Source organism: Heptranchias perlo, chromosome 27, assembly GCF_035084215.1.
Source record: "Heptranchias perlo isolate sHepPer1 chromosome 27, sHepPer1.hap1, whole genome shotgun sequence".
NCBI lineage: Eukaryota > Metazoa > Chordata > Chondrichthyes > Hexanchiformes > Hexanchidae > Heptranchias > Heptranchias perlo.
Window position 1 is genome coordinate 6,953,015 of NC_090351.1, and position 11,399 is coordinate 6,964,413.

At 52.5% G+C, this 11,399-nt stretch overlaps 2 protein-coding genes across 5 annotated transcripts in view; both read right to left on the bottom strand.

The window, feature by feature from the left end:
• The window catches only part of tmem9 (transmembrane protein 9), a 571,911-nt gene that overhangs the window by 334,699 nt on the left and 225,813 nt on the right, over nucleotides 1–11,399 (bottom strand). The window lies entirely within an intron of this gene.
• The window catches only part of LOC137344364 (DENN domain-containing protein 2C-like), a 168,717-nt gene that overhangs the window by 32,521 nt on the left and 124,797 nt on the right, over nucleotides 1–11,399 (bottom strand). For all 3 annotated transcript variants that reach the window (XR_010968335.1, XM_068007257.1, XM_068007258.1), the window contains exons 11-12: nucleotides 9,998–10,067; nucleotides 151–228 (exon numbers count right to left, since the gene is read on the bottom strand). Coding sequence is in view for 2 of the 3 variants with exons in the window: in XM_068007257.1 (XP_067863358.1) it covers nucleotides 151–228; nucleotides 9,998–10,067 (148 nt within the window). In the remaining variant the exon portion in view is untranslated. The remainder of the gene's footprint in view (nucleotides 1–150; nucleotides 229–9,997; nucleotides 10,068–11,399) is intronic.

The following is an 11,399-nucleotide window of genomic DNA, read 5'->3' on the forward strand; positions in this document are numbered from 1 at the left end:
ATATTGTGGACATAAGCATCGTCATAGATTGGGGGGAGGGGGGGCAGCAAGGGAGGGGGTGCCCGGTGACCGAGGGGCGGGGGACACGCAGCGACCGGGGTAGGGGGGGCACGCGGTGACGGATCCACAGAGTTTTAAATTTGCTCTTACCTTTGAGAAGAGGTTGAAGCAACCCAGCCGACTAACGATACAATAAACTTCCGGAAGCCTTTTACCTTTCCCATTCGGCTGAAAGCAACACAAGAAATACAGGAGATTGAATGGAGCTGGCACAAATGGTTTGGTAGCATCATAATTTAGAAATACTACTTGAGACAGAGCTCTGTGCCATAAAGTGGGGATCCACCATTCTCCACCACCACCCCCCTCACAGAGAGTGGTTCACCGCACCCCCCCCCAAAACTCAGAGTGGTTCACCCCAACAACCCCACCACCCCACAGAGAATGGTTCACCCCCCCCACCCCGACACAGCGGGTGGATCACTCCCCCGCCCCCACACAGCGGGTGGTTCACCCCACCATCCACCCCCACACACACAGCGGGTGGTTCACCCCACAATCCCCCCCACCCACACAGCGGGCGGTTCACCCCGCCATTCCCCCCCTACACAGCGGGTGGTTCACCCCGCCATTCCCCCCCTACACACAGCGGGTGGTTCACCCCGCCATTCCCCCCCTACACACAGCGGGTGGTTCACCCCGCCATTCCCCCCCTACACACAGCGGGTGGTTCACCCCGCCATTCCCCCCCTACACACAGCGGGTGGTTCACCCCGCCATTCCCCCCCTACACACAGCGGGTGGTTCACCCCTCCCCCCCTACACACAGCGGATGGTTCACCCCACCATTCCCCCCCTACACACAGCGGGTGGTTCACCCCACCATCCCCCCTCCCCCCCTACACACAGCGAGTGGTTCACCCCACCATCCCCCCTCCCCCTGAACACACAGCGGGCGGTTCACCCCACCATCCCCCCTCCCCCCCCACACACAGCGGGTGGTTCACCCCACCATCCCCCCCTCCCCCCCTACACACAGCGAGTGGTTCACCCCACCATCCCCCCTCCCCCCCGACACACAGCGGGCGGTTCACCCCACCATTCCCCCCCTACACACAGCGAGTGGTTCACCCCACCATTCCCCCCCCACACACAGCGGGTGGTTCACCCCACCATCCCCCCTCCCCCCCGACACACAGCGGGTGGTTCACCCCACCATTCCCCCCTACACACAGCGAGTGGTTCACCCCACCATTCCCCCCTACACACAGCGAGTGGTTCACCCCACCATTCCCCCCCTACACACAGCGAGTGGTTCACCCCACCATTCCCCCACCCCACACAGCGGGTGGTTCACCCCACCATCCCCCCCCCCCCCCACACACAGCGGGTGGTTCACCCAACCACCCACACAGCGGGTGGTTCACCCCACCATCCCCCCTCCCCCCCCACACACAGCGGGTGGTTCACCCCACCATCCCCCCTCCCCCCCGACACACAGCGGGTGGTTCACCCCACCATCCCCCCCACCCCCCCAACACAGCGAGTGGTTCACCCCGCCACCCCCCCCACACAGCGGGTGGTTCACCCCCCCCCCCCCACCCCACACAGCAGGTGGTTCACCCCCCCCCCCACCCCACACAGCAGGTGGTTCACCCCCCCCCCACCCCACACAGCAGGTGGTTCACACCCCCCCCCACCCCACACAGCAGGTGGTTCACCCCCCCCCCCCCACACAGCAGGTGGTTCAGCCCCCCCCCCCACCCCACACAGCAGGTGGTTCACCCCACCATTCCCCCCCTACACACAGCGGGTGGTTCACCCCACCATTCCCCCCCTACACACAGCGAGTGGTTCACCCCACCATCCCCCCTCCCCCCCCACACACAGCGGGTGGTTCACCCCACCAGCCCCCTCCCCCCCTACACACAGCGGGTGGTTCACCCCACCATTCCCCCCCCTACACACAGCGAGTGGTTCACCCCACCATCCCCCCCACCCCCCACCCCACAGCGAGTGGTTCACCCCACCATCCCCCCCACCCCCACCACACACAGCGAGAGGTTCACCCCACCATCCCCCCCCCCACCACACGCACAGCTAGTGGTTCACCCCACCATCACCCCCCCACACACAGCTAGTGGTTCACCCCACCATTTTCCCCCCCCCCACCCACACAGCGGGTGGTTCACCCCACCACCACCCCACACAGCGGGTGGTTCACCCCACCACCATCCCCCCTCCCCCACATACAGCGGGTGGTTCACCCCACCATCCCCCCCCCCCCAACACAGCGAGTGGTTCACCCCACCATCCCCCCCACCCCCCCCACAGCGAGTGGTTCACCCCACCATCCCCCCCACCCCCACCACACACAGCTAGTGGTTCACCCCACCATCCCCCCCCCCCACGCACAGCTAGTGGTTCACCCCACCATCCCCCCCCCCACGCACAGCTAGTGGTTCACCCCACCATCCCCCCCCCCACGCACAGCTAGTGGTTCACCCCACCATCCCCCCCCCCACGCACAGCTAGTGGTTCACCCCACCATCCCCCCCCCACGCACAGCTAGTGGTTCACCCCACCATCCCCCCCCCCACACACAGCTAGTGGTTCACCCCACCATTCCCCCCCCCCCCCCACCCACACAGCGAGTGGTTCACCCCACCATTCCCCCCCCCCCACCCACACAGCGGGCGGTTCACCCCACCATTCCCCCCCCCCCCACCCACACAGCGGGCGGTTCACCCCACCATTCCCCTCACACACAGCGAGTGGTTCACCCCACCATCCCCCCCCCCAACACAGCGAGTGGTTCACCCCACCATTCCCCCCTCACACACAGCGAGTGGTTCACCCCACCATCCGCCCCCCCAACACAGCGAGTGGTTCACCCCACCATCCCCCTCACACAGTGAGTGGTTCACCCCGCCATCCCCCTCACACAGCGAGTGGTTCACTCCGCCATCCCCCTCACACAGCGAGTGGTTCACTCCGCCATCCCCTTCACACAGCGAGTGGTTCACCCCGCCATCCCCCCCACACAGCGAGTGGTTCACCCCGCCATCCCCCTCACACAGCGAGTGGTTCACCCCGCCATCCCCCCCACACAGCGAGTGGTTCACCCCGCCATCCCCCCCACACAGCGAGTGGTTCACCCCGCCATCCCCCCCCACACAGTGAGTTCTTAGCCTCATCCGTACACTCGAGGAATCACCAATCATCGTCCATCAGGAAGTGAGGAAAAACTTGGCGATGAGCCAAATCAGGCTGCTGTCATGCACCTCCTCACAGTCAACTCAAGGGTGGCACTGCCTGGGCCTGGCAGTAGGTCTGACCGCTCTTAGCCAAAGATGGTGAATGGCAAGAGCAGTATCAACAGTGATGGAGAAAGACTACAGCTCATTGGCAAAGAGACGACTTTGGAGATAGAAGCATTCAAAGCTCAGTCTGAACCAGACTGTGTGAAATATCTGAGACAGAAGCATTCCAAGTTAAACCTACAGCTTGCCACTGTGCCTCTCTTGGCATCCTCCGAAGGGCCCTTCAAGGCACTCGCCGCTGCCTCCTTACGAGCAGCAACCCCAACTGCCCCATTCTACTCTCTCACCGACTTTCCTGCCCAGTGCTCCCGCTGGGGGTTAATCCTGCAAATCTCCTTTCCGTCCCGCTCACCCTTCCCAGTACTGTCCCTGTGGACTCTGCCAGCGGATCAGCTATCATCACCCTCTCCACATCTCCTCCAGAATGTCCGTTCACTTGTGATAGAGGCCCTTGCCATCCATGAGCTTATTGTGGATGATTGCATCAACATCATGGCCTTGACAGAAACCTGGCTGATGGGTGATGATACCTTCCCACCTGGTTATATCTTCTATCACCTGCCCCACCCAGACTGCCGCGGTGGTGGTGTGGCCCTCATCACCAAATCACACTTTGGTCTGTCCCCCTACTCCTCTTTCACCATCTCTTCCTTTGAGCATCTCGCCTTGTTTCACCCCTCTCACCTCTCCTTTAAAATCCTCGTTCTCTACCTCCCATCTTGACGATGAGACCCACCTCCTGCTCCCTTGACCCTTTTCCCACCAAACTGACCACCTAACTTCCCTTCCTGGCCCCCATGTTGGCTGATATTGTTAATGGTTCCCTCTCCTCAAGTACTATCCTCCTCCTCTTCAAATCTGCTTCATCAACCCCCTCCTCAAAAACCCACCCTTGACCCCTCTGTCCTTGCAAACTAATGTCCCATTTCCAACCTCCCTTTCCTCTCCAAAGTCCTTGAACATGTTGCCGCCTCCCAAATCTGTGCCCATCCTTCCCGCAACTCAATGTCTGAATCCTTCTAATCAGGTTTCTGCCCCTGCCACAGTACTGAAATGGCCCTTATCAAAGTCATAAATGACATTCTATGTGACCGTGGTAAACTATCCCTCCTCATCCCTCTCGACCTGTCTGCAGCCTTTGACATGGTTGACCACACCATCCTCCTCCAACGCCTCTCCTCTGTCATCCAGCTGGGTGGGACTGTGCTCACCTGGTTCCATTCCTATCTATCCAGTCATAGCCAGGCAATCACCTGCAATGCTTTACTTCCTGCTCCCGCATGTTACCTCTGGAGTTCCCCAGAGGATCTATCCTTGGCCCCCTCCTATTTCTCATCTACTTGCTGCCCCTCGACGCCATCATCTGAAAACAACGTCAGGTTCCACACTTCCATGACGACACCCAGCTCTACCTCACCACCACCTCCCTCGACCCCTCCACTGTCTCTGATTTGTCACATTGCTTGTCCGACATCCAGTACTGGATGAGCAAAAATTTCCTCCAACTAAATATTGGGAAGACCAAAGCCAGTGTCTTTGGTCCCCGCCACAAACACTGTTCCCTAGCCACAGACTCCACTCCACCCCTCTCTCTGGCCACTGTCTGAGGCTGAACCAAACCGTTCGCAACCTTGGCATCCTATTTGACCCGGAGATGAGCTTCCGATCACATATCCGCTCCATCACCGAGACCGCCTACTTCCACCTCCGTAACATCGCCCGTCTCTGCCCTGCCTCAGCTCATCTGCTGCTAAAGCCCTCATCCATGCTTTTGCTACCTCCAGACTTGACTATTCCAATACTCTCCTGGCCGGCCTCCCATCTTCCACCCTCCATAAACTTGAGCTCATAAAAAACTCTGCTGCCCATATCCTAACTCGCATCAAGTCCCGTTCACCCATCACCCCTGTGCTCGCTGACCTACACTGGCTCCCAGTCTGGGAACATCTCGATTTTAAAATTCTCATCCTTGTTTTCAAATCCTTCCATGGCCTTGCCCCTCCCTATCTCTGTAACCTCTTCCAGCCCTACAACCCTCCGGGATCTCTGCGCTCCTCTTGTTCTTGCCTCTTCCGCATCCCCGATTTTAATCGCTCCACTGTTGGCGGCCGTGCCTTCAGCTGTCTAGGCTCTAAGCTCTGGAATTCCCTTCCTAAACCTCTCCGCCTCTCTCCCCTCCTTGAAGACGCTCCTTAAAACCTACCTCTTTGACCAAGCTTTTGGTCACCTGTCCTAATATCTCATGTGGCTCGGTATCAAATTTTGTTTGAAAATCGCTCCTGCGAAGCGCCTTGGGATGTTTTACTATGTTAAGGCGCTATACAAATGCGAGTTATTGTTGTTGTTAATCCAGACAAATCACATCGTGGAATATTTTGAAAACAAAGGGGCAACATCTTATAATTTAGAAATTAGGAGTGGGTAGTACATTTTCACACAAAGGGTAATGGGTGTGAACGGGATAAGTTACCAGTGAAGATCGCCAGGCTGAATAGTATAAAAGGGGATTCAACAGACAACCAGATATGCTTCTGGAGAAGGGGGTGGGGGGGTTGACGGACATGATGGAAAAGTGGGATTAAGATGAACCAAAAGAAAGAGGCCTTGTTGGGCCAAATAACCTTTTCTTCTTCTGAATGTCCTGCACCCACCAGGCAGGGCAGTTTCTTTGAAATTAACTTGTATGTAAAATATGCGTCATGCAAAAGGTGACCTATAATTTCTGCATCTTTGCTCTCTTTAGTATGTGTGTCAGCCGTGGCTCAGTGGGTAGCACTCTCACCTCGTGGGTTCAAGTCCCACTCCAGAGACTGCAGCACAATATCTAAGGTGATATTCCAGTGCAGTACTGAGGGAGTGCTGCACTGTTGGAGGTGTTGTCTTCCAGATGAGACGTTAAACCGAGGCCCTGTCTGCCCTCTCAGGTAGACGTAAAAGATCCCATGGCACTATTCAAAGAAGGGCAGGTGAACTGGCCAATATTTATCCTTCAACCAACATCACTAAAAAACAGATGATCTGGTCATAGAAACATAGAAAATAGGAGCAGGAGTAGGCCATTCGGCCCTTCGAGCCGCCTCCACCATTCACTATGATCATGGCTGATCCTCTCTCTCAATACCATATTCCCGCTCTCTCCCCATACCCCTTGATGCCTTTTGTGTCTAGAAATCTATCCAGCTCCTTCTTAAATATATTCAGTGACTTGGCCTCCACAGCCTTCTGTGGTAGAGAATTCCACAGGTTCACCACCCTCTGAGTGAAGAAACTTCTCCTCATCTCAGTCCTAAATGACCTACCCCATATCCTGAGACTGTGACCCCTTGTTCTGGACCCCCCAGCCAGGGGAAACATCCTCTCTGCAGTCTGTCTAGTCCTGTCAGAATTTTATATGTTTCAATGAGATCCCCTCTCATTCTTCTAAACTTGAGTGAATACAGGCCGAGTCGACCCAATCTCTCCTCATACGACAGTTCTGCCATCCCAGGAATCAGTCTGGTGAACCTTTGCTGCACTCCCTCTATGACAAGTATATCCTTTCTTGGGTAAGGAGACCAAAACTGCACACAATACTCCAGGTGTGGTCTCACCAAGGCCCTGTATAACTGCAGTAAGACATCCTTGCTCCTGTACTCAAATCCTCTTGCAATGAAGGCCAACATATCATTTGCCTTCCTAAAGGCTTGCTGCACCTGATGTTTACTTTCAGTGACTGGTGTACAAGGATACCCAGGTCCCTTTGTACATCAACATTTCCCAATCTATCACTATTTAAATAATACTCTGCCTTTCTATTTTTCCTTCTGAAGTGGATAACTTCACATTTATCCACATTATACTGCATCTGCCATGTATTTGCCCACTCACTCAACTTGTCTAAATCGCCTTGATGCCTCTTTGCATCCTCCTCACAACTCACGATCCCAACTAGTTTTGTGTCGTCAGCAAACTTGGAAATATTATATTTGGTTCCCTCATCCAAATCATTGATATATATTGTGAATAGCTGGGCCCAAGCACTGATCCCTGCGGTACCCCACTAGTCACTGCCTGCCACCCCAAAAAGAAACCATTTATTCCTACACTCTGTTTCCTGTCTGTTAACCAATTTTCAATCCATGCCAGTATATTACCGCCAATCCCATGTGCTTTAATTTTGCACACTGAACTCTTATGTGGGACTTTATCAAAGGCCTTCTGAAAATCCAAATACACCACATCCACCGGTTCCCCCTTATCTATTCTACCAGTTACATCCTCAAAAAACTCCAGTAGGTTTGTCAAACATAATTTCCCTTTCATAAATCCATGTTGACTTTGTCTAATCCCGTTGATATTTTCTAATTGTCCTGTTATCACTTCCTTTATAATAGACTCTAGCATTTTCCCTACTACTGATGTCAGGCTAACCGGTCTGTAGTTCCCTGTTTTCTCTCCCTCCTTTTTTAAATAGTGGGGTTACATTTGCCACCCTCCAATCTGCAAGAACTGTTCCATAATCTATAGAATTTTGGAAGATGACAACTAATGCATCCACTATTTCCACGGCTACCTCTTTTAGTACTCTGGAATGCAGATTATCAGCTTTCAGTCCCATTAATTTCTCCAGCACTATTTTTTTTAAATAATACTAATTTCCTTTAATTCCTCTGTCTCACTCGTCCCTTGGTTCCCTAGCATTTCTGGGAAGTTATTTGTGTCCTCTTCCGTGAAAACAGAACCAAAGTATTTGTTTAATTGGTCTGCCATTTCCTTGTTCCCCATTATAATTTCTCCCGTTTGACAGTGAAGGACCTACATTTGTCTTCACTAATCTTTTTCTTTTTACATACTTGTAGAAGCTTTTACAGTCCACTTTTATGTTCCTTGCAAGGTTACTCTCATACTCTATTTTTCCGCTCTTAATCAATCTCTTGGTCCTTTTTTGCTGAATTCTAAACTGCTCCCAGTCCTCAGGCTTGCTACTTTTTCTGGCAACTTTATATGACTCCTCTTTGGATCTAATACTATCCTTAATTTCTTTTGTTAGCCACGGTTGGGCTGCTTTTCCTTTTGTGTTTTTGCGCCAGAAAGGAATGTATAATTGTTGCAATTCATGCATTCGTTCCTTAAATGTTAGCCATTGCCTATCCACCGTCATGCCTTTTAATGAAGCTTCCTAATCTATCATAGCCAACTCACAATTCATACCTTCATAGTTTCCTTTGTTTAGATTTATCACATTATTGTTTGTGGGATCCCGCTGTGCGCAAATTGGCTGCCACGTTTCCTACATTACCACAGTGACTACACTTTAAAAGTACTTCATTGGCTGTGAAGCGCCTTGGGACGTCCTGAGGTCGTGATAGGCGCCACATAAATGCAAGTCTTTCTTTTCTTTCTCTCTTTTGAACCTCAGTATGTACAATGCAGGCTGGTCCACGGGACAGGGGGCGGTTTTTGAGAGGGAGAGAAGCCTGGCTGGTGGCACAGCGGCGGGAGGTTGTGTTTTGGGAATGGAAGAGAGTCCATTCCTCTCACCTCAGGTGGGCACAGCAGCTGTGAGGTGCCATCACAGGGTCAATTCAGTGGTCCTGTGTGCTGGGTTTTCAGGGGTACATCTGACATGGAGGGAACACGAAATGGGCAGAGTGGGCCCTGTGGCAAATTCTTTCTGCGCTGCAATTCAACGCTGCTCTGCGTCTCGTGAGCTGATATGCTTGTCCCCGTTTGATGCCTGAGCCACATTAAAGCCCCACATTTCATACACAAATATCTAAATTAACATCTTTCACAATTCTGTAGGCTTTGTGCCTAGTTTGCTTTTTTTGCCTGTGTGTCCATTTGGAATGGAAGCAAGGGAGGGTCTATGGAAGCACAAGCTGGTAAGTTGCTTTTGCATGCTATTTGTAATGTTTACAGTGTTTTTTTAGTACAGTGTGATTTTACATCAGGGGACCTGGATACACCACGTGCCACCTGGGGACCTGGGTACACATTTCCACCAACGTCCTAGCACAACTGACTCTGCTCGCATCATGTCAGAGCTTTGCCATCTGCAGCAAGGGCTCCTGTAGCCAACTTGCAACACAGTGTTTGACTCCTGCCAGGCATGGTGCAGAGCTGTCCAATGGGCAGAGTATCCTCCAGTGTCACGCAGGGCAGCGCTCCATGTACCCACCTCATGCTGCAGCCAATCCACTTCGCCAGCTGTCAAACTGGAGATCCGGGCACTGCCATCTCTCCGCTTGCCCACAGATTCCGTCTCATGGGCTTTCGCTCCTTTCCTTCTCTGCTGTCACGTCCCTCCCCTCTCCCTTCCCACGCACACTTTGCAAAGGCTGAAAACCTGGCTGAAGTATTTTTAAGCCTTTCAAACAAAAAAAGGTCCCGAAAGGTCCAACACTTTTTAAATCGCCATGTGTGGACACTTACCTTTAAGAGGCCGCATCCCTTTAATTTTGTCCAGACCCTTTCATCTCCCTCTATGCGTAAGACCCGGGGTGGGGACCATTTGAATGATATTGAGGAGCTGGCCTGGCAGCCCACCACTGTGCTGGTGGGCTCGAACGGAGCTCCCTGCACTTTTCAGCTGCAATCGCTGAATCAGCTGGTATATAATTTGTACAAATTTTCCCCATATTGTTCCCATTTACACTGTTCACGCACCACGTGAATGAGAGCAAAGGACTTACCAAGAGCTTCCGGCAGTATCCAAACCTCCTGCTTCCATCCTCACCAGTCAGAACGAAGGAAAAGGTTTCACTGTTGATACAACGAACGATGATCTGAGAACAGCCACTGAGTTTCTCGTCAGACAACATCCCACAGCAAACCGGTATACAGACAGGACGACCCACCATCAGTGTCTACGCTTAGAGTCATCGGCAGAGGAAGAGCCCATTATCAGCGACATCACCTGCTTTAAAATCAGCTGAGTCAAACACTCCAGGGAATCGCCCCGCAGTCACCATGGGTCCCAGGAATGTCAACATTCAAATCAGTGGATTTTTGGTGCTTGTGCACTGTTGATAACCAAATGAGGAGTCCATTGGGCCCATCTGTCTCCCCTGTCCGAATAAGCCCACAATCCCCCCCCATCATATTGCCTAACTGCATCTTTAAGGAATCCACAATTTTTGCCTCTACTCCTCTACCCAGAGACCATTCAAGTATTGATCACTCTATGTGAACAAGCGCTTCCTGCCATCAGTCCTGAACTTGCCCTTTCCCAGTTTGTACCCATGTCCCCTTGTCCTGCACTCATGGCTTAACATGAATTCATGCTCAGGATCAGCCTTTCTAGTGTTTCATATACCCCTATAAAGTCCCCTCTTATTCATATCCCTTCAGGGTCTAGTGGGCTTGGGCCTACAGGAGAAAACGGTCCCTAATTTGTATTAATTAGCAATCTCACTTAAAGAAGCCAAAGAATGCGTACACACGTAGAATTAACAGCACAGAAACAGGTATTCGGCTTAACAGGTCCATGCCGGTGTTTATGCTCCACACGAGCCTCCTCCCGCCCATCTTCATCTCACCCTATCAGCATAACCTTCTATTCCTTTCTCCCTCATGTTTATCTAGCTTCCCCATAAACGCATCCATTCTATTCACCTCAACTACTCGTTGTGGTAGCGAGTTCCACATTCTAACCACTCACTTGGTATGAGAATCATAGAAATTTATGGCACAGGAGGCCGCCATTCGGCCCATCGTGTCCACGCCGGCCAAAAAGGAGCGATCCTGCCTAATCACACTTTCCAGCTCTTGGTCCGTAGCCTTGTAGGTTACGGCACTTCAAGTGCATATCCAAGTACTTTTTAAATACGATGAGGGTTTCTGCCTCCACCACCCTTTCAGGCAGTGAGTTCCAGACCCCCACCACCCTCTCGCTGAAAAAAATTCTCCTCAACTCCCCTCTAATCCTTCTACCAATTACTTTAAATCTATGCCCTCTGGTTATTGACCTCTCTGCTAAGGGAAATAGCTCCTTCCTATCCATTCTATCTCGGCCCCTCATAATTTTATACACCTCAATTAAATCTTCCCTCAGCATCCTCTGTTCCAAAGAAAAAAAAACACAGCCTATCCAAT